The sequence below is a fragment of the Oncorhynchus masou genome, chromosome 22 (assembly GCF_036934945.1).
Source record: "Oncorhynchus masou masou isolate Uvic2021 chromosome 22, UVic_Omas_1.1, whole genome shotgun sequence".
NCBI classification, from domain to species: domain Eukaryota; kingdom Metazoa; phylum Chordata; class Actinopteri; order Salmoniformes; family Salmonidae; genus Oncorhynchus; species Oncorhynchus masou.
In genome coordinates this window covers 6,419,344-6,442,717 of record NC_088233.1, presented here as the reverse complement: position 1 = coordinate 6,442,717, position 23,374 = coordinate 6,419,344, and the positions used below count along the sequence as shown (strand labels likewise).

The window sequence follows — 23,374 nt, the reverse complement described above, 5'->3', positions numbered from 1 at the left end:
GTACAGTAGGTCTGTTATAACTACGTACAGTAGGTCTGTTATAACTATATACAGTAGGTCTGTTATAACTATGTACAGTAGGTCTGTTATAACTACGTACAGTAGGTCTGTTATAACTACGTACAGTAGGTCTGTTATAACTATATACAGTAGGTCTGTTATAACTCTCCCACAAGTAAAAACATGTACAAAAAAATATTCCTTTCACCCTGGACTACATATCAATAATATTTTATAGAACGCTTTAAATAGTTTTTAGGGTTAGCAATGAAAGAGACCATGGAACATTTGGTGACAAATATGAGCGTAATATCAGTCAATACAAATAAATACAGTGAAATAAAACCCAGTGACATATCTTGGTGAAATAAAACCCAGTGACATATCTTGGTGAAATAAAACCCAGTGACATATCTTGGTGAAATAAAACCCAGTGACATATCTTGGTGAAATAAAACCCAGTGACATATCTTGGGAATTGCTTATTCATCTTTCACAGGCTTGAAAGACAATTATTTTAGTGCTTTTAAAACAAATATGATAGTTAAAATCCGGAAAGATAGGTTGACCCATTGTTAAAACCAGAGGCAGAAAACAGTGAGACCAAACTCACGAATGTGAATATGATTGGTTCACATCCTCTGACAAATCAACAACTTTCAGGAACTCAGGAACTGAGTGACAATCAGACCGAAGATGAAAAAAAGTGAAAGTATATTATGATCTTGGTTTAATACTCTGCGTAGTTTTGTTCTGATAGTGGTCAACTGTAATATTCGACTCAACGACTTCCATCGGAAATTCAATCAAAATTAATGGGAATTAAGTCAAAAGGATATTTCTCCATTTTTTAGGATTATAACTGTGTGTTCTTGAAAGTCATCATGTCCTTTGTGAGTATTGTATGATCTCTTGTTTTTTACTAATGTGGCTGGGAGATTAGTACATATGAAAGTTAAATGTGCTACATTGTATATAAATCGGAGGGAAAAGTAGCAAATTGTCATACTTGAGTAAAAGTAAAGATACCTTAACAGAACATGACTAAAGTAAAAGTCACCCAGTAAAATACTACTTGAGAAAAAGTCTAAAATTATTTGATTTTCAATATACTGAAGTATCAAAAGTAACAAGTATAAATAATTTCAAATTCCTTACATCAGGCAAACCAGACGGTAAGATGTTCATGTTTTTAGTGTACGGATAGCCAGGGTCACACTCCAACACTCAGACATAATTTACAAATGAAGCATTTGTGTTTAGGGAGTCCAGATCCGAGTACTGCTGGGTGTCAGGGGAAAATGTATGGAGTTGAAAGTACATTATTTTCTTTTGGAATGTAGTGAAGTAAAAGTCAAAGTTGTCAAAAATATAAATAGTAACGTACAGATACCCGATTAAAAAGTACTTAATTAGTAGTTTCAAGTATTTTTACTTAAGTACTTTACACCACTGATCAAATGTGAGTACATTTTCCAGATTTACAAAATGTTCATTATGAATTTGTAAAATATATGATGAACTCTGTATTTATATCTAATGAGATGTGTATTACAGTATATCTCACGAGTAAGATATGTACTTGGCCTAGTATATGCGGATACCTATTCTTTGAAACACATTAGGCAAACTTTGTATATCTACCTTCATTTTTTTTGGCGTGTATAAAACGTTCTGCTCTTTCTTTTACAAAAGGCATCTGAAGAAATAATCCCATATGATCCTGAGATTTATCGATCACCAGCGGAGTTATACTCATATCTCACCAATGTCGGAGAACTTCACGATGGTGAGTGGCAAATACACCCGATGAGTAATAGTGGTAACGTTTCACGTGTTAAAGATTGAAAAGCTGTCCAACGGGGTTGGGGTCAATTCAATTTCAATTCAGTCAATTCAAGAAGTATGCAATAAAAAAAATTAAGGTTACATGCAAGCGGTCATGACTGAATTCAAACGTGAGTTGGTTTCGGGGTGTGGTTTGATGTGGGTGTCTCGTTTGTGTGTTCGCAGGTGGGAAGAGTAAGCCAAATAATTTTTTGCCAATTAGCTTCAGCCCGGCTGGTGTGCGACCATGGCAAAATTGGTTTCACTTTGGAAAACCTATCTCTGGGGATCGTTAGGGACCATCAATAAATTACACAATATAAATGGGACAATGTTATGGGTAGCATAGAAATACACCCTTCATTTCATGATATATCATTTACCGAACATCTCGCAAATCTCCGTTTTAGACTGATTTTATAGGGGAAATGATCCTATTTACACTTTGTAGTTATTTTGACACTGGAATGAATGTTTCTGCCACATAGATGTTTTTCAAAATGAGAAGTTGTTTTTATGAGCAGTCTCTCTATAAAGTCTGCAGGTATAATTCTTTATAACTCATTATTAGCATGTAGCATGTATGAGCCTTTATAATGTTTATAACAAGGCTTATTGATGTCTCTTATGGTTCAGAGCATGGCTGGGAGTACCACTCTGACAGGGGCATGCATCAGAGTGACATGTTGGAAATCTCCTCACAAGGGAATCACCTGACAGAGCTCCAGAGTGTCCATTCCCAACACCTCCTCCACACCTATCGCTACCCTGATACCGACACCCTCCACCTGCCACTAGCAGACCCAGGACTGGGACCCCTAACCCTAACCTCACAGGTTAGTTCAACTCTAGTTGACCCAGGACTGGAACCCCTAACCCTAACCTCACAGGTCAGTCCAACTCTAGTAGACCCAGGACTGGGACCCCTAACCCCACAGGTTAGTCCAACTAGTTGACCCAGGACTGGGAACCCTAACCCCACAGGTTAGTCCAACTCTAGTAGACCCAGGACTGGGACCCCTAACCCCACAGGTTAGTCCAACTCTAGTAGACCCAGGACTGGAACCCCTAACCCCACAGGCTAGTCCAACTCTAGTAGACCCAGGACTGGAACCCCTAACCCTAACCTCACAGGTTAGTTCAACTCTAGTTGACCCAGGACTGGAACCCATAACCCTAACCTCACAGGTTAGTCCAACTCTAGTAGACCCAGGACTGGAACCCTAACCCCACAGGTTAGTCCAACTCTAGTAGACCCAGGACTGGGACCCCTCCCCACAGGTTAGTCCAACTCTAGTAGACCCACTGGAACCCCTAACCCTAATCTCACAGGTTAGTTCAACTCCCCAGGACTGAAACCCCTAACCCTAACCTCACAGGTTAGTCCAACTCTAGTAGACGCAGGACTGGGACCCCTAACCCCACAGGTTAGTCCAACTCTAGTTGACCCAGGACTGGAACCCCTAACCCTAACCTCACAGGTTAGTTCAACTCTAGTTGACCCAGGATTGAGACCCCTAACCCTAACCTCACAGGTTAGTTCAACTCTAGTAGACCCAGGACTGGAACCCCTAACCCTAACCTCACAGGTTAGTTCAACTCTAGTTGACCCAGGACTGGAACCCCTAACCCTAACCTCACAGGTTAGTCCAACTCTAGTAGACCCAGGACTGGGACCCCTAACCCCACAGGCTAGTCCAACTCTAGTAGACCCAGGACTGGGACCCCTAACCCCACAGGCTAGTCCAACTCTAGTAGACCCAGGACTGGGACCCCTAACCCCACAGGTTAGTCCAACTCTAGTAGACACAGGACTGGGACCCCTAACCCCACAGGCTAGTCCAACTCTAGTAGACCCGGGACTGGGACCCCTAACCTCACAGGCTAGTCCAACTCTAGTAGACCCAGGACTGGGACCCCTAACCCCACAGGCTAGTCCAACTATAGTAGACCCAGGACTGGGACCCCTAACCCCACAGGTTAGTCCAACTCTAGTAGACACAGGACTGGGACTCCTAACCCCACAGGCTAGTCCAACTCTAGTAGACCCGGGACTGGGACCCCTAACCCCACAGGCTAGTCCAACTCTAGTAGACCCAGGACTGGGACCCCTAACCCCACAGGCTAGTCCAACTATAGTAGACACAGGACTGGGACCCCTAACCCCACAGGCTAGTCCAACTCTAGTAGACCCAGGACTGGGACCCCTAACCCCACAGGCTAGTCCAACTATAGTAGACCCAGGACTGGGACCCCTAACCCCACAGGTTAGTCCAACTCTAGTAGACACAGGACTGGGACTCCTAACCCCACAGGCTAGTCCAACTCTAGTAGACCCGGGACTGGGACCCCTAACCCCACAGGCTAGTCCAACTCTAGTAGACCGAGGACTGGGACCCCTAACCCCACAGGCTAGTCCAACTCTAGTAGACCCAGGACTGGGACCCTAACCCTAACCTCACAGGTTAGTTCAACTCTAGTAGACCCAGGACTGGGACCCCTAACCCCACAGGCTAGTCCAACTCTAGTAGACCCAGGACTGGGACCCCTAACCCCACAGGTTAGTCCAACTCTGTCTCTGATCATTTTGACAAGTAAAATGTATAATGAAATCAGTATTTCTGATGAGAACAGTGTGGTAGCTGTGAAAAATATTAAATAAATAAAAGAAACGTAATGGGCATAATGCAAATGTTTAACAGCGGTCCTAACACATGGCACACACAGTGCAACAATTCACAGGGCATTTATACTATAGTGGTATACAATACCAATATCAACAATATACATCATCTAGAGATAATACTCTTTTGTCTTTGAGAGGGAGGACACAGAGGTGACTGGATGTTATGTAATAGCCTACACTGTTGTCTACAGAAAGCAGCTACAGGATTGCTCAACAATGTGCTTTTCCTGAGTGAGGAACCATTTTAGCCACAACCAATCGCCTTGAGAGTAGAGCGCAGTACAATAGAGTACACTCACCACCAACCGCTGGGCTGTGGATAGCCTAGGCTACACCTCATTTACTCAACCTTGCTATTGACACATAATCTGAGGCACAGCAGTGTGTGTGGGGTGGGGGTGGGGGGGGGTGATGGGGGTGATTCTCACAGCAGGAAAAAAATAGCTGCAACCAGCAATGAACGGGGTTCACAGGATGACAGAAAGGACACGAGATCAGTTGGATGAACAAAGCAAAGCACTCTATCATGTCGGGAACGATCTTCCTTTATGTTCAATCAGTGAAAGCATTGCCATGTTTATCTCTCGGTACCTCAAGGAAGACGCAAGGTACGTTTGGTCTGGTGCTTTCAGTTGGTTATCTTTGAATGCAGCAGGTAATCATTCCTATAGTTATTACTTAAAGGAAAAAAATCCAACCTCAAAAAACAAATCAAGTTTTCAAGTTATTAGACTTTTCAAGAGGCAAAGTGTCACCCATTTTTGCATCATCGTGATGATGTGACAAGTGACACTTCTGCTTCTTAAAAGTCCAATATCTTGAAAACGACTGCTGACATGCAAAGCATTTTGGGACTCTATCAACAGTGGACTACTGGGGGGGGGGTACCAAAATATCCTATTTGATTGAAGTTTTCCTTTAAATTATTGAGTTTATAAACCAATTCGGGGGTCAATTTGACAAATGGTTTATGTTAAGATTTGTGGAATATTTTCAACATTTGTGTACTGATATATTGTGGTCATCTTTGAATTCTGTAAATTATTTAAATATCAGTAGGTACACTCCAAATTAGCATTCCAAAATATTTCAATAGACTCTTTTAACAAGGCACACCTGTTGATTGAAATGCATTCCAGGTGACTACTATGAAGCTGGTTGAGAGAAAAGCTGTGCAAAGCTGTCAACAAGGCAAAGGGTGACTACTTTGAAAAAACACTTTTTTAGGGGTTACTACATGATTCCATATGTGTTATTTCATTGTTTTGATGTCTTCACTATTATTCTACAATGTAGAAAATAGTAAAAATAAAGAAAACCCTTTGAATGAGTAGATGTGTACAAACTTTTGACTGGTACTGTATACAAAAGGTTTACATACCAAATTTCATGGGCTCATGTTCATCGGTTCAGTTATTTTAGCTCTGGTGTGACATTACATTTACATTTACATTTAAGTCATTTAGCAGACGCTCTTATCCAGAGCGACTTACAAATTGGTGAATTCACCTTCTGACATCCAGTGGAACAGCCACTTTACAATAGTGCATCTAAATCATTTAAGGGGGGGGGGGGGTGAGAAGGATTACTTTATCCTATCCTAGGTATTCCTTGAAGAGGTGGGGTTTCAGGTGTCTCCGGAAGGTGGTGATTGACTCCGCTGTCCTGGCGTCGTGAGGGAGTTTGTTCCACCATTGGGGGCCAGAGCAGCGAACAGTTTTGACTGGGCTGAGCGGGAACTGTACGTCCTCAGTGGTAGGGAGGCGAGCAGGCCAGAGGTGGATGAACATGGTGTAGCGTGGCCGACTTTGCATACAGCAACTCATCATTTTCAAATTCATTAGAGGCTAATTCATTGAGTCTATTTAGCATTTTATTAGGATCCCCCAAAGCAGTTCGACACATACAACAACACAGAGTTACACATGGAGTAAAACATACAGTAGAAAAATAAGTCTATATATGATGTGAGCAAATGAAAGGCCATGGTGGCGAAGTAAATACAATATAGCAAGTAAAACACTGGAATGGTAGATACTGTACCAAGGGCCCTACATACTGTACCAAGGGCCTACATACTGTACCAAGGGCCCTACATACTGTACCAAGGGCCCTACATACTGTACCAAGGGCCCTACATACTGTACCAAGGGCCCTACATACTGTACCAAGGGCCTACATACTGTACCAAGGGCCCTACATACTGTACCAAGGGCCCTACATACTGTACCAAGGGCCTACATACTGTACCAAGGGCCTACATACTGTACCAAGGGCCCTACATACTGTACCAAGGGCCCTACATACTGTACCAAGGGCCCTACATACTGTACCAAGGGCCCTACATACTGTACCAAGGGCCTACATACTGTACCAAGGGCCTACATACTGTACCAATGGCCCTACATACTGTACCAAGGGCCCTACATACTGTACCAAGGGCCTACATACTGTACCAAGGGCCTACATACTGTACCAATGGCCTACATACTGTACCAAGGGCCCTACATACTGTACCAAGGGCCCTACATACTGTACCAAGGGCCCTACATACTGTACCAAGGGCCCTACATACTGTACCAAGGGCCCTACATACTGTACCAAGGGCCTACATACTGTACCAAGGGCCCTACATACTGTACCAAGGGCCCTACATACTGTACCAAGGGCCCTACATACTGTACCAAGGGCCCTACATACTGTACCAAGGGCCCTACATACTGTACCAAGGGCCCTACATACTGTACCAAGGGCCTACATACTGTACCAAGGGCCCTACATACTGTACCAAGGGCCCTACATACTGTACCAAGGGCCTACATACTGTACCAAGGGCCCTACATACTGTACCAAGGGCCTACATACTGTACCAAGGGCCCTACATACTGTACCAAGGGCCCTACATACTGTACCAAGGGCCTACATACTGTACCAAGGGCCCTACATACTGTACCAAGGGCCCTACATACTGTACCAAGGGCCCTACATACTGTACCAAGGGCCCTACATACTGTACCAAGGGCCCTACATACTGTACCAAAGGCCCTACATACTGTACCAAGGGCCTACATACTGTACCAAGGGCCCTACATACTGTACCAAGGGCCTACATACTGTACCAAGGGCCCTACATACTGTACCAAGGGCCTACATACTGTACCAAGGGCCCTACATACTGTACCAAGGGCCTACATACTGTACCAAGGGCCTACATACTGTACCAAGGGCCCTACATACTGTACCAAGGGCCCCACATACTGTACCAAGGGCCTACATACTGTACCAAGGGCCCTACATACTGTACCAAGGGCCTACATACTGTACCAAGGGCCCTACATACTGTACCAAGGGCCCTACATACTGTACCAAGGGCCTACATACTGTACCAAGGGCCTACATACTGTACCAAGGGCCCTACATACTGTACCAAGGGCCTACATACTGTACCAAGGGCCCTACATACTGTACCAAGGGCCTACATACTGTACCAAAGGCCCTACATACTGTACCAAGGGCCCTACATACTGTACCAAGGGCCTACATACTGTACCAATGGCCTACATACTGTACCAAGGGCCCTACATACTGTACCAAGGGCCTACATACTGTACCAAAGGCCCTACATACTGTACCAAGGGCCCTACATACTGTACCAAGGGCCTACATACTGTACCAAGGGCCCTACATACTGTACCAAGGGCCTACATACTGTACCAAGGGCCTTACATACTGAACCAAGAGCCTTACATACTGAACCAAGAGCCTACATAGTGAACCAAGAGCCTTACATACTGAACCAAGAGCCTACATAGTGAACCAAGAGCCTTACATACTGAACCAAGAGCCTACATACTGAACCAAGAGCCTACATACTGAACCAAGAGCCTACATGGTGTTATTTGGATTTATGGTTCATGAGAATGTTTTTTTTAAATGTCCAAGATGGAAGAAAATATATCCTGACAGACCCTATGGGTCCTTGAGGAAAATGTGTCCAGTATGCGGAAAGACACCTAGAATACAAAGTTTAATGTCTCTAGATGAATCATGGTGGTAGATATGAGAGATGACTTATTTAACTAGGCAAGTCAGTTAAGAACAAATTCTTTTTTGATGACGCCTGGGAACAGTGGGTTAACTGCCTGTTCAGGGGCAGAACGACAGATTTGTACCTTGTCAGCTCGGGGATTTGAACTTGCAACCTTTCGGTTACTAGTCCAACGCTCTAACCACTAGGCTACCCTGCCGCAGTGACACCTATAAACCAATCATTCTTTTTGACCAAGTTACTCATGGGCTCGAGTTTCTGTGTGCCAAATTAGAAAATAAGTTGGCAATCTATGCACGAGTTATTTGACCATGTCAAGGGAAAAAAACAGATCTAAGATAGGTTTAACAGCTTTGCTGTGAACCCTTCACTACTGTATGGATTATAATTAATGGAAATGTTTTTGTAGTTGTTGAAACTTGCTGCAAAAAAAACAGGTGATCAAATTAAGATCCTACATCTGTAAATGTAAAAATCAACAACTGAATCAAAGATGTATCAAAGAATGCATTGAGAGCTATAGGACAATGACTTTGTACAAAGTCAGAGAGACAACTGATCAAGCATAATTCTCTTATGGCCAGACAGGGCTCCTTTAGTGAAATAAGTGATTTGTTCTCAATGGGACTACCTGGATGAAGAGGCTATGTGTAGGTTTCGCATACTTTCTGCAGGAAGTTGTGCAACAAATGGGTCGTGAAATGTGTGTACTATGTCATATAAATGCTAAACAAAACATACAGTACAACAATACATCATGACAACAAATTACATTGATTTTCCTCTCTACAGATGCCGTACTACAACCACACAGTGTATTACCAGCAACAGGCCCCTGTGTCCCCTAGTTACTACTGCTCCGAGGAGGAGGAACCTGTGGGCCACAGTCCCCCACTGGAGGTATCTGAGGGTGAAGAAGAAGACCATGGAGACCATGTCCCTTTTGGGGGAGACTCCAGTGAGTGCTGACTGACTTAATTTAATTAAGAGATTTAGTTACTGATTGACTTAATCCTTTTCATTCGTTTGTGAAACATAAGTCTTCCATGTGAGACTGAGTACAGTAGCATTACAGGGGAGAAATGTGTTGGGTGGCTATTACATACAGGGATCACACACTTGCTAATAGCCTTTAACATGATCCAACAATAGCCATAGAAATGAATTCATTCTGCCATTATGAAATTCATGTAAAACATCTTTCATATCTCTATCCAGGTAACAAGAGGAAGATCCGGCTGTACCAGTTCCTCCTGGACATGCTGAAGAACGGAGACATGAAGGACAGTATGTGGTGGGTGGACAGAGAGAAAGGAATCTTCCAGTTCTCCTCTAAAAACAAGGAGACTCTGGCCAATCGCTGGGGCACGCAGAAAGGGAACAGGAAGAGGATGACATATCAGAAGATGGCCAGGGCCCTGCGGAACTACGGCAAGACGGGAGAAATCAGAAAGGTCAAGAAGAAACTGACCTACCAGTTCAGTCCGGAGGTACTGAGGAAAGTCTTAACTACAGAGAGGAGGCACTACCCTCACTAGGAGTACCAGAGATTGTTAATGTAATGCCACTGTATACCTGCTTTGGGAGTAGGCCTAACCTCACTGCTATGTCTTGAAAATAGGACAATAATGACTGTCTACTGTAATTGTATTTCATTACATTTAAAATGATTCCCCAGAATCAATCAGGTAACATTAAACATGTTGATGTTTAGATTTTTGTTATTGGTGTTTGCATATTCCATGTTTATTTATTTACTTAACAAGTCGTTGTGTGTTACGTGTTACATAATCTTACTCTTGACTCCATCTTTGTGTCTGTGATGGAAAACAATAAATAAAGTATATTTTTTACATATGCTCTTAGTTGCCAGAAAATGTGTTCGTGGGAATGGAAGAAAGATCAAAACCTCAAACAATTGCAACATCAGTCGATCATGACTGAGTAAAGAAGAGGCACATCGTTACAGCAATCATTCTGTTTCTCTGTTGTGTTGTTATCTGACTCATCATCTATCTGATCACGTCAGTTGTTGATGAAAAGGAAAGCCATCACAGGTCAGTTTTGAAGTGTAGTTCTGAAACACGTCTCAATACCTTTTAGTTTCAGTAAATTACAGTAGTTAGTGCCTCAACAGTAACGTTGTAATTAAGTTGATTAATTCCTGTATAAAATGGGCATTATGCCATCTCCTGGTAGGTCAGTGTGTTTACATTGTCTATGGTACTCCCGATCACGGCCAATTGTGAGACAACCTTACTCAAAAATACATCTTCTTTAGGAGTGCTATTTATATCCCTTTGACTACTGCACATTCGTTCATACTGTGTGTGTGTCCCATCGTTGCAGGTAATTTATGACAAATGTATATGTTTTATAAACTCCAGGAAAGCGTATTAGCCTGGTTTAGTTAGTTTAGGAAAATATGTAGGTACATTCTAGGTGTATTAAATTTCTTCGCCACAAGAGTGTGACATTAAGTAATTTTTCAGGCGAATTCGCTGGCTGGTGCTCATGAGTTTATAAAACATATACTTTATAGATTTGTCATAAATCATCTGCAATGATGGGACACACAGTATGGATGAATATGATAAATATATTATATTTTTAAACCTTGAATGAGTAGGTGTGTCAACTTTTGACTGGTATTGTATATATATGATTTAATCATGGTAAATATTAATCTATTCTGATCCACTTAATCCCCTGTACAAAAAGTGACCTCTTGATTCATTAAGGACTTCCGCCCATAGAAACCTGTTTTTGTGACGTTTTCTCTGTGTCGGCCAATGGGGAAGAAGAGCAGAGTTTCGGTGAAGAATTTGAACCGAGTCGCGGAAGCAGCGGACAGACAGAGTACGCTTCGATATAGCTAGAAACTACCATATTTATGTGGTTTCAGTGTATTTTAATTAAAGAAACCTATTTTAGCCAACACATTTTTTATTTTATTTAACCTGTGTTGTCTTTTTTCGGTGGACCGTGACCATGAGGAGGAGGTTGGTCAAAAAATATTTCTGTGTTTGGGATGATATCTTCGTATGTTGTTGCTATGTTACGTCGGTAGCTAGCTACAGTTAGCTGGGTCGCTAATTACAGTAAAGTAGCTCACTCGTCAATTTAACCAACAAGGGTAATATCTTTAGTTAGTTAGCAAAGACTAACCAAGGTCACATATTGGCTCAATATGCTGCTGTAAAGTTAACTGTCGTAACTTATCGGTAATAGCTAAGTTTACTTGCCATGCTACCTAGTAGTTTTGTTGTTTTCCACCATTTGTTTGGTTTGATATCAAAATAATACAGTAACGAGTTCCATCACCAACGTTACTGTATATTATCACAAGTAGCTATGTAAATATGAACTGGCGAGACATGTATTTTAAATGCAGTCGCTAGTTTAGCTAACTAACGTTAGTTGGGCTGTTTTGGCAAACCAATACCTAGTCAAATCAACCGGTTTAACGTTATGTAGATAAGTTTGCCAACTTCCCACATAGTTAGCTACTTGCCATTTTGAAACCTTCGACAAAAACCTACTCAGCTCATTAGTTATTTTGCACACAAAATGAGCCGTAATAATCCACGGACAGCGTGAACCTAATCTGTACTCTTTCCCGTAGTTACAGGCTGCAACATTCATATTTAAGTGACATGCTGTCACCTGCTTTTAACGTTCTCTCCCTGTACAGTGAAATCCATGCTGCGGAGTCGGTAGAATGTCTGAATCGAGCCCTTAACCGGTTGAAGGACATCTGGGAGGAAATAGGAATTCCAGAGGATCAGAGACTACAAAGGACTGATGTGGTTAGGAAACATATCAAAGTGAGTTCTGCTTCTTTTGCAAAGCATATTTGTTGGCATCCTTTGTCATTTATGAACGCATACAAAGTAGCATGATTCATTCACCGAGCTAACTAGCTTCCGAATAGGCATCAACTCACCACGTGTCTCATTCTTAATGTTTGCCCATAGGCTACCCAAGTGAGGACAGACATTTTTCTGAATAAATGTCCCTATGCAACTTTTATTTACAACGTTTTTGGAAACAGATTCCTGTTGGAACGTACCACGAATTATACCCACCCGGGCGCTTGACTAGAGAAACGGGGCTTTCGTAATCTCATTTCAGACCAAGGTGCATGAGCAGACTGAAGATGGATGTATTTATTCAACGACTCTTTTTAGGTTTAAATAAATGGGGGTTGCTTTTTTAAAAAAAAATTTAAAAAATCCATTGTCCTGCCAAGAGTTGCTGAATGTCTTTTTTTTACTGGTGGGTCTGTCTTTCTAACCTGTGTTTTTCTTTTGTACCCAGGGCTTGCTGGACATGATGATTGCAGAGGAGGACAGTCTAAGGAAGAGATTGATGAGCAGCATAGAATCCTGTCGTAAAGAGCTGGATGTTCTGTGTACTGAGCTTCAACTATCCCCGTTTGAGGTATATTTCTGATTTATTTATTTAAGCAGGTAGGCCAGTCGAGAAGAAGTTGTCATTTACAACTGCGATCTGGCCGAGACAAAGCAAAGCAGTACGATGACAAATAGACACTGGGGGGGAAAAAAATGTTTTACCTTTAGAAATGAAATGGGGGGGGGCACAATAAGATGCTCACCGTTACCCTAATGTTGCATTTCTTTTTCAGGGCTCACTTCAAAAATATGTACATCTTAATGTTACTTTCCTGGTTAAATAAAGGAATTACAAATATTGCTAGCGTTCCTCTCAACCCATCTTGATGTGTTTTATAGGAGGACCATGCTGCAGCTTGCTAACGTTCCTCTCAACCCATCTTGATGTGTTTTATAGGAGGACCATGCTGCAGCTTGCTAACGTTCCTCTCAACCCATCTTGATGTGTTTTATAGGAGGACCATGCTGCAGCTTGCTAACGTTCTTCTCAACCCATCTTGATGTGTTTTATAGGAGGACCATGCTGCAGCTTGCTAACGTTCCTCTCAACCCATCTTGATGTGTTTTATAGGAGGACCATGCTGCAGCTTGCTAGCGTTCCTCTCAACCCATCTTGATGTGTTTTATAGGAGGACCATGCTGCAGCTTGCTAGCATTCTTCTCAACCCATCTTGAAGTGTTTTTATAGAAAGACCATGCTGCAGCTTGCTAGCATTCTTCTCAACCCATCTTGATGTGTTTTATAGGAGGACCATGCTGCAGCTTGCTAACGTTCCTCTCAACCCATCTTGATGTGTTTTATAGGAGGACGAGGGGAGGACGATGCTACAGCTGGAGAAGGACATCAGGTCACGCCTGGAGGTGATGATGAAACAGAAGAGTCAGAGGGTTAAGGAGCTGAAGAGACTGTCCAAGCAGGACCGGGAGCTGTGTGACCTCATGTGTTCAGTCCCCTTCTGTATCGACATGGACACGGTCCCTTCCCTGGAGCAACTGGACAGCTATCGCTCTTACCTCAACGATCTCACTAAAGAGAAGGCATGTAAATGCTTCATTGTTCTTCATTTTCCTAGAATGTAGCCAGTATTTTTACCACCAGGGGTTTTCCTTGGTCTGTTTGTGGCTCTGAAATGGGGAAATTCGGGGCCATAAAATTGTACTCGCAGACTCCTGAAATGAAATACGGATCACAAGTTGCCTAATAGAAAATCAGAAATTCTCAGTGAATAATGGCTGTAACTTAACCCTATCAGTCCTGAGACCACAGACAACAATGGTCCTTTCATTTTGTCCAGCCTTTATATTGAGTCTCACAATGAGGTGTTTTACCATGTTCTTTAAAGGACAACCAGGGCTACAAGTAGAACACAAAACTATTGGACATAAACTGTTTCATTCATGAGTTTAATTGGAAAATGTCTACAAAAAACCAAAAGGTCAACCAAAGGTCAACCAAAGGTCAACCAAAGCAAAAACCGGATAAAAATCATTTCTATGACTCCTGTAAATACAGAAATGGTTTGTTCAGAGGGAAATGAATATCCAACTGGTATGTGACAACTGTTTGGAGTTTGTCATGGCAACTGTGAGCTAATTACAGTATTATAGACACTATGACCTGGGATTTACTATGATCTATGGAGAAGAACCCCTTACAGTATTATAGACACTATGACCTGGGATTTACTATGATCTACTATGTAGAAGAACCCCTTACAGTATTATAGACACTATGACCTGGGATTTACTATGATCTATGGAGAAGAACCCCTTACAGTATTATAGACACTATGACCTGGGATTTACTATGATCTTCTATGTAGTAGAACCCCTTACACTATTATAGACATATGACCTGGGATTTCCGATGATCCATGTAGAAGAACCCCTTACAGTATAGACACTGTCATAGAGAAAAGCATGTTAGGTGTTTTGTGAGTCTCAGCTTGTCATTCTCTATCCACCCATCTGAATAGATTGTAGCTCAAACCGTTTGGACTCTACATACTGTTTTGTATAAATTACCCGGGGCCCCTTTGGGATCTGCCCTTGTCTCACAAACACCGCTCTAACTCAGCCCCCCCCGTTCATCACACGTCTGTTGATTATCTACGGAACTAGTTGAATCCCAATGGTGCAACCCAGAAGTCTTTAACTCAGACACGTTTTTTTAAAAAGGGGGTTAAAGTTCAAAACGCTCCGGTTTTACGGTGGGACTCGTTGGGTTTAAAGCACAAGACTCTTAACTAAGTTGAGGCTTATTTTTTCTCTTTCTTTCTTTCTTTCTCTCTCTCTTTCTTTCTCTCTCTTTCTCTCTCCTCTCCTTTTTCTCTCTCTCTCTTTCTCTCCTTTTTCTCTCTTCTTTCTCTCTCCTCTCTTTCTCCTTTCTTTCTCTCTCCTCTCTCTTTCTTTCTCTCTCTTTCTCTCTCCTCTCCTTTTTCTCTCTTTCTCTCCTTTTTCTCTCTTCTTTCTCTCTCCTCTCTCTTTCTTTCTCTCTCTTTCTCTCTCCTCTCCTTTTTCTCTCCTTTTTCTCTCTTTCTTTCTCTCTCCTCTCTCTTTCTTTCTCTCTCTTTCTTTCTCTCTCTTTCTCTCTCCTCTCCTTTTTCTCTCCTTTTTCTCTCTTTCTTTCTTTCTCTCTCTTTCTTTCTCTCTCTTTCTTTCTCTCTTCTCTCCTCTCCTTTTTCTCTCTCTCTCCTTTTTCTCTCTTTCTCTCTCCTCTTTCTTTTTCTCTCTCCTCTCTTTTTCTTTCTTTTTCTCTCTCCCTCTCCATTGTATGTTCCAGGATCGTCGCCACGGTGAGTTTGTGGGTATCAAGCGTCGGATCATTGTGTGTATGGAGGAGCTGGACCAGCTGCCAGACACCAGCTTTGAGAGGGACGTGGTGTGTGAGGACGAGGAGGCCTTCTGTCTGTCCGGCGACAACATCACAGCTCTCCGACTGCTGCTGGGACAGGTCAGAAACCAAGTCTGTTCCGTTACGTCGTGAATAGAGTCCGTCGTGATTCTTTATTCTACGTTGGAGAGGAATGTTTGTTCTACGTAACGTCTTTCTACGTCGGAGAGGAATGTTTGTTCTACGTAACGTCTTTCTACGTCGGAGAGGAATGTTTGTTCTCCGTAACATTTTTCTTTCTGAACGTTATATACATTTGATACTCCTAGTGTCCTAATGATGTAACTACGGTATGCGTACATTTTATATGAATGGTATTTCCTCGACTGTCTTGTTGTGTAATTCTCAGCTGGAGGATCGTAAGACCGAGAATGAGTTGGTGTGTAACTCCTACCGCAGTAAGATCCAGGAGCTGTGGGAGAGACTGCAGGTCCTCCCGGAGCAACGAGAGAGCATGTCTGATCACATGGTCCAGTCCAGGAAGAGAAACATGGATGCTGTGAGCATTTTTTTTTTTTTTTTTTTTTTTTTTTTACATTTATTTTGTATTTCTCACAGCTATGGCACTCTTCTCGTAATTATGTACCTAACCTGTCAAGCTGATCAGATATGGACATACTTGCAGTGAAATTTAGAGGCCTAAAAGTCTTTAGTATAGTGGAAGATGCAGGGGCTCGATACAGTTATATTCAGGAAAATGTTGACTTACATTAATTTACCTTGTTACCATACATGTTTTACTGTGGCAGGGGGATGCTTTCAGAAAGCCTATAACCAATCATAGTGACAACATACTATTCAGGCTAAGGTTTGAATGGAATGTCAGAACCCTAATTGATTGGTTTTTACTGACTGACGTTTGCGAGTTCCTTCCTGCAGTTGGAAGCAGAGTGCCGGCGCCTGGATGAGCTGAAAATGAAGAACATGAAGAATGTGATAGAAGCCATCAGGGCCGAGGTGGCTTTGTTCTGGGAGAGGTGTTTCTACAGCCTGGCGCAGAGACGGGCCTTCACACCCTACTATGATGGTCAGTTGTTGTTTGGCCTCTTCTATTGCCGTGTCTATTTATTAGTGGATCATTTTTAAAGTACTGTCTTATAGTTTGACCTTTTGGCCGTAATGTACTGGGTTGTGTCGTTCGTTAGGGTACACGGTAGCAACACATTTTGCGACGGACTGCTAAAATTCACGTTTCTAATTGGACGGTAGTACAGATTGATCCACCTTGTTTCAGCCAGATTTCTTCCATTTGGTGACTAATGAACGTGTGAACACAACCCTGGTTGTCCTAGTGAGATTTGGTACAATGAATGTCTCCCCTCAGTTGACTTCACCGTGGAGCTGCTCAACCTACATGAGGCGGAGCTGCTGAGTCTGAAGAAGCATTACGAAGACCACAGGGAGCTGTTTGAAGGAGTAACCAGGTGGCAAGACAGCTGGACTCTGTTCCTACAACTGGAGGTTGTTGCATTTTACTGATGAATATGAGACGTGTTCTTGTTTACAGATATTAGGCAACAACAACAAAAATTGCAGTGCAAACGAAATAACACATATTGTCGAAAAGTTTCATAGTAAATCACACTGCATGATTACATTGTTTCCTGTATCTTTTGTGCCATTTGAGCCAACTGTTTGGTCCTGGCCTTCATGTGTTGTCAAGTGGCGGTATTATAAACACAAGGTTCAACTCTCCGCAGAGAAAGGTGACGGATCCTACTAGATTCAACAACCGAGGAGGGAACCTACTCAAAGAGGAGAAGCAGAGGGCCGACCTGCAGAAAAGCCTGCCAAAGGTGAGGATAAGTTGTGATTTGAATCTTCATTGGTTAGTTCCTCTACCCCAACAGTCTGTCCGAATACTGGCTTGTTTTAGTTCTATATTTCTTGCTGTTTTATTTATTTGCGGGCATATTAACTTGAAGCATGTTCTCTCGTGCGTTCCAGTTGGAGAAGAGCCTGAAGACCCAGGTAGCTCTATGGGAAGAGGAGCAGTACAGAGAGTTCCTGGTTAACGGACAGCGGTTTCTCCAGTACGTTGAGGCGCAGTGGGAACTACTGCGTCTGGAGAAGGAGAGAGGGAAGAATGAGAGGGTACGATTTTTTCCAAGGCCTTGTTTCAATGCTCTTAATGTGCTTCCTTCCTTGAGCTAATCATTGATCAGACGCGATTAAATAAACGTTGACTTAGATTGCAATCACTGTCTTTACACGGCTTTCCTCAATCATGTCGTAATCGGATCAGTGGGGGGGGGGTCAAAAATATTCAAACAGAGACCTCTGAACGACCTCCCCAGTAGTGAATCTGGTTCAGACGATAATATTGACTGTGATCTGTGAAACAAACAGAATCTGGTTCGGATGAGAATAATGACTGTGATCTGTGAAACAAACAGAATCTGGTTCGGATGAGAATAATGACTGTGATCTGTGAAACAAACAGAATCTGGTTCGGATGAGAATAATGACTGTGATCTGTGAAACAGCAACTGAAGAAGAACCAGCAGATTGAACATGACCTGCTGTATGGTACTGCTCAACGAACCCCCTCCAAAAGACGCCTTGCAGGGACCCCTACTCCTGGCAAAGCAAGAAAGGTCAAATCTCCTGTTTTTTTTGTTTGTTTTCATTTTATTTTATTAGTCACTATTGTGGTTGTTTTTTGGGATCAAATTCAAGCTGTTTTTAAATTTTAGAAATATATTACCATTGTCAGTTTTTAGTTTATTCATAATTCAGCATTTATTTATTTTTTTAAATTAAAAACGGGAGCACTGAAGTACTTTACTGTTTTCTACAATAAATTCATTGTGACTTTTTAATGTGTTCGTTTTTATTTTCGTTCTCTTAGCTCAATGCCACTAGCGGTATCTACGTCTCTACTCCTAACGGCACCTTACACTCTGCCTTCGGAGGAATCTTGTGTCAGTCTCCGGTCCTCAGACTACCCATGTCTGTCAGCAAGGTGAGTAGTGCACTTAAGCGTCTGTGTTCAAGCACAGAGAATTATGTTGTTTTTTTTAAATTAGTTTTTAATGGCTTTAAGAAATGAACTCTCTCTCCTCTATCACCACCCTGATAGCTTCCTCTGAGGACCCCGGGTTGTGTTGGAAGAACCCTCCGTACGGTGGAGAGGAACAAAGAGAACATCTCCCACCTGAACGGCACGGCTCTGAGCGGTGTGTTAAGAAACCCGGCCCAAAGCCCCGCCTCACACCGTAACATCAGCGTTAACTCTGTCGCCAGCACCTATACTGAATTTTCGGTAATTTCCAACCCCATTTCCTAGGTTATCACCTACCCAACCTGTCATCGACCCAGCAACACACAAGCCAATCAAAGATGAGTGGCGACGTCTTTCTGTGTGTCCAGTGAGAGAATAGCACCAGGTTTTCTATTCAACAGTCTGTGACAGAGTGGTAATATGTTTAAGTGAAAGCATGCTATCGTGGACACCTGGACTAGACTGTTCCTTTTCTCTGCGACCATTTTAAGTCCGTTTTAAGAACAAATTCTTATTTACAATGGTGGCCTCTGGGACTCCCAATCACAGCCGGTTGTGATACAGCCTGGAATCAAACCAGGGTCTGTAGTGACGCCTCTAGCACTGCGATGCAGTGCCTTAGACCGCTGCGCCACTCAGGGGACCCCCATCTAACTCTACATTCTATTTTAGAAGGATTTTTGTTAACATTGAATCCACCTCTATTGCCAGTTCTTAATGAAGAAACGTCTGATTTAAACCCCATAACAGTGAGGCTCAACATGCTAACTGGCTAACCAAGAGTGCAACTGAGAGCCTGGTCTGGTTCGGTTGGCCTAACCATCTTGTGAGGGGCAATTTTTACAATTTATTGAAGACCAAACAAACACTTTTGTTGAACTGGACTGTGTGTTGCTGTGTTGCTCACATTTATTTATTAAATTCCCCCCCCCCCCCCCCACACTTCACCAAATGTGATCCGTTGATAGACCAATAAGAGTGTTCCAAACCTCTCAGCCAATAACAGCTAGTTTTCAGATTCCCCTCCCCACTCAGACCACTCTCAGACAGGCCTAGCAAAGTTCTTTCTTGTGAAATTGCTCTTTGTGAAAAAGCCATTTTTGTTTTCTTTTTGACAATTTTTAGTTGAAAAACAATCACAGTAAGGGACTTAATTGTTAACTAGAAATTATTTGATATCGAGGTGAAACGGCTGCAATAGACATGTTTAAACCATTGTCACCCATCCATGTTTGTTCAATGTCTTCTATCCTCTGACATTAATCTGCTGGCTTTTGTTCTACACTCTTTATGGGAAGTTTCATTTAAAAAAAACTTTTTTTTATCACTTTGGTGTAATTTTCACAACTCAAAAGCACATTAAAACGGCTCGTGTTTAACGCTACGCACATTTTTCAAACAAATAATCGCTTTGTTCACTGCACCAAATCACTTTCAGGTTGGCTACATAGTCAAAGATTGAATATCTGCTTTTCAAAATGCAATATTCACTCTACATTTTGTTCTTATCGTTGTCATAATCAAACTGCTCAACTGATTATGAAGTGCCTAATTTTTAAGTTTAACATTTATATAGTTTGATAACTGCTTGAACACTAAAAGTCAATATTTTTACCTTTTTTATGTATCAATTTGACAAATTTGTTGGAGGGTAAAAAGTCATATGATATGGATGTGGCTGTAAATTCTACATCCTCCTCAACCAACCAGTGTGCTTCGTTAGGACTCAGTGGGCAGTCAACACTATGCTACCATTTTAGAATTGGTTTACACTGTACTGGTGAAACACACCTGGGTTGTACGTAATAATATATTACAACTCGCCTGAATGTCACTGAAAGCGGATGCGTTTTCAAGCAGAGGTTATGTGATTACCGTATCGGTTGACAAAGTCATGTTGGAAAGGTGATCTTGTACAGTGTTGCATGGGGCAGAAATGGCGTGACGCCAGGCTGTTTATTATTATTTTTACAGTAGCCCAACTGCTTTACAATACCCCTTATGATGATTTGTCCTACATACAGCATGTACTATAAAACGGCAATGAAACGAAGACTGAAATATTCCTTAACGTGCTCACAACCTGCCATTTGGATACATATTTATTAAGAAAAAAATTTGAGTGTCAAGTTCTAGTCAAATACTGTATGGGGTAAAAAATATATATATACCATCTATTCTTCAGCATGTCAAAATAACATTTCTGAAATGTGTATCTTGTATTTTGTTTGCTATTGGATTAAATGGTAGTTTTAAAATGACTGAAAATGGTGAGCCTGTCATTATCTGTTGTGTTGGGGACTAAACTAAACGTTCTCATGGTGTTTCACAGAACTTCGATTATTTTTTTATTTTTTTTGTGAATGACTGGTGAAATGCAAATGGTTGTGCAAATACTCTGAACCTAAGACGGGGGGGGGGGGGGCATTACAAGTGTTATCAGTTTAGAATGTATACACAAGAGTTTTGAAAATGTGCCAATTGCATCTGAAAAAATGTGCACGTGATGGGGGGGGGGGAAACTAAAAGGGATGTTCTACTTAATTCTACATTATTCCCCCCCACTTATCTCCAAGACAGACTTGACTTTATTGAATTCTCGTATTTTGATCTTCTATTTGTGCGGTTCCAGTTTTTAATCTCTCTATTCTCCTCCACAGCGATTTCTCTCAAAAGCTTCCAAATCTGTCAAGACAGGACATCTAATCTCTACTGTCACTAATCTCTGAGCTGAGGGATCAGACCGAACCTGTCCCTGATTCATCCAGCTGAGACTCCTTTCTGGCTTGAGTTTGACGGTTTCTGTAACCTGGCCATTTTTGTACGTGTCTAGATGAAGGAAATGTTTTTAACACCTGAATATAATGTAACAGAACCCAGCGTCTCTCGGTGCAACTGTGTTCTAGCTCCTGAGGTTTTCCAGAACTACATTTACATTACATTTACATTATTTAGCAGACGCTCTTATCCAGAGCGACTTACAAATTGGTGAATTCACCTTCTGACATCCAGTGGAACAGCCACTTTACATTTTACAACTACTGCATCGATCCTGAATCACTCTAGCCCGCGAGGTCTTTGTTTGTTTTTCTTCTGTCGTCTGTGTCTAGATTGTGTCAACACCTACAGAACTTTTTAAATACTGTCAGATTTGTAATGTTTTTCTTAGATCAAAGCTTTAACAAAAATCTGAGATTAATGAAATGTCGGGAGGACTTGATCGGTCAAGTTTCAAACTGTTTTACGTAGGTCTATGTTCATAACACTCCAATACTTTTATTTGTTTTATTATCCATGTTGTTGCTAGAGTAAATTGTTGTACTTCATATAATTATGGGATGGGGGGGGGGTTGCAAATGATGACCATTTCTGTAAAATAAACATTGGCTTTACACTACATTTACACAAGGGGATCTTCAGTCATCTTTTTTCACAGTCGTGTTCACATTAGGGATTTCGTGAACAGCCCAAAGCGGGAGGTTTAGAAAACACTTTAGTCACCAAAGTTCCCGCAGCATGTCTTGGATGCTACAGTATGATTGTGGAAAATTTCAAGAAGGCGCAATCTGTTGAACATACGTTCACTCTCAAATTAATCCAGCACAAATCAAGCTTTTCTCTTTTGAATACATCGGAAACCTATATTCTAATGTGTTAAAACCATGGCTGTGTGTTCATAAATGGACTGAAACATGGAACTGCCTGCACTTTAAAAATGTTCTGCTACGTTGTGCCCTACTGAACATGACCCTTGAAAAGTGTTACTATGCTGCTACACATGTATCTCATGTAACTACAGTACTAAGCAGAAAAACAAACCCTACAAGTTCATATTTAGCTGTGGCGTGTCATGAGTTCCCTCAGGGCCCTCTCCCTGTGGCGTGTCATGAGTTCCTCCAGGGCCCTCTCCCTGTGGCGTGTCATGAGTTCCCTCAGGGCCCTCTCCCTGTGGCGTGTCATGAGTTCCTCCAGGGCCCTCTCCCTGTGGCGTGTCATGAGTTCCCTCAGGGCCCTCTCCCTGTGGCGTGTCATGAGTTCCCTCGGCCCTCTCCCTGTGAAGTGTCATGAGTTCCTCCAGGGCCCTCTCCCTGTGGTGTGTCATGAGTTCCCTCAGGGCCCTTTCCCTGTGGCGTGTCATGAGTTCCCTCAGGGCCCTCTCCCTGTGGCGTGTCATGAGTTCCCTCAGGGCCCTCTCCCTGTGGCGTGTCATGAGTTCCTCCAGGGCCCTCTCCCTGTGGCGTGTCATGAGTTCCCTCAGGGCCCTCTCCCTGTGGCGTGTCATGAGTTCCCTCAGGGCCCTCTCCCTGTGGCGTGTCATGAGTTCCCTCAGGGCCCTCTCCCTGTGGCGTGTCATGAGTTCCTCCAGGGCCCTCTCCCTGTGGCGTGTCATGAGTTCCCTCAGGGCCCTCTCCCTGTGGCGTGTCATGAGTTCCCTCAGGGCCCTCTCCCTGTGGTGTGTCATGAGTTCCTCCAGGGCCCTCTCCCTGTGGCGTGTCATGAG

The 23,374-nt window shown here is 42.5% G+C and overlaps 2 protein-coding genes across 3 annotated transcripts; both read left to right on the top strand.

Annotated features, from left to right (window-relative positions):
- The first annotated feature begins 677 nt into the window (after nucleotides 1-677).
- Nucleotides 678-10,419, top strand: LOC135508933 (transcription factor PU.1-like). Its single transcript, XM_064929159.1, has 5 exons — nucleotides 678-893; nucleotides 1,696-1,789; nucleotides 2,464-2,663; nucleotides 9,354-9,519; nucleotides 9,780-10,419. The coding sequence occupies exons 1-5, from the start codon at nucleotides 885-887 to the stop codon at nucleotides 10,097-10,099; spliced, it is 789 nt and encodes a 262-aa protein (XP_064785231.1). The 5' UTR covers nucleotides 678-884; the 3' UTR covers nucleotides 10,100-10,419.
- Nucleotides 10,420-11,373: 954 nt separating this feature from the next.
- Nucleotides 11,374-22,213, top strand: LOC135508932 (protein regulator of cytokinesis 1-like). 2 transcript variants are annotated; one of them, XM_064929157.1, is made up of 14 exons: nucleotides 11,374-11,563; nucleotides 12,256-12,388; nucleotides 12,882-13,004; nucleotides 13,781-14,014; nucleotides 15,759-15,929; nucleotides 16,219-16,368; nucleotides 16,749-16,896; nucleotides 17,194-17,330; nucleotides 17,570-17,665; nucleotides 17,817-17,963; nucleotides 18,356-18,466; nucleotides 18,721-18,834; nucleotides 18,952-19,134; nucleotides 21,534-22,213. In XM_064929157.1, the coding sequence occupies exons 1-14, from the start codon at nucleotides 11,553-11,555 to the stop codon at nucleotides 21,600-21,602; spliced, it is 1,827 nt and encodes a 608-aa protein (XP_064785229.1). In that variant the 5' UTR covers nucleotides 11,374-11,552; the 3' UTR covers nucleotides 21,603-22,213. The 2 variants fall into 2 exon arrangements, with proteins under 2 accessions (XP_064785229.1, XP_064785230.1); XM_064929158.1 differs by lacking the exon at nucleotides 21,534-22,213 and adding an exon at nucleotides 19,159-20,971 and having other exon boundaries at nucleotides 18,952-19,048.
- The last annotated feature ends 1,161 nt before the right edge of the window (nucleotides 22,214-23,374 follow it).

Coding starts and splice junctions, on each gene's coding strand:
- LOC135508933 (XM_064929159.1), top strand. Junction 2,664..9,353: donor CCCTAACCCTAACCTCACAG/GTTAGTTCAACT, acceptor TCCTCTCTACAG/ATGCCGTACTACAACCACAC. Junction 9,520..9,779: donor CCCTTTTGGGGGAGACTCCA/GTGAGTGCTGAC, acceptor ATCTCTATCCAG/GTAACAAGAGGAAGATCCGG.
- LOC135508932 (XM_064929157.1), top strand. Junction 17,331..17,569: donor CTCTGTTCCTACAACTGGAG/GTTGTTGCATTT, acceptor AACTCTCCGCAG/AGAAAGGTGACGGATCCTAC. Junction 19,135..21,533: donor GCACCTATACTGAATTTTCG/GTAATTTCCAAC, acceptor TCTCCTCCACAG/CGATTTCTCTCAAAAGCTTC.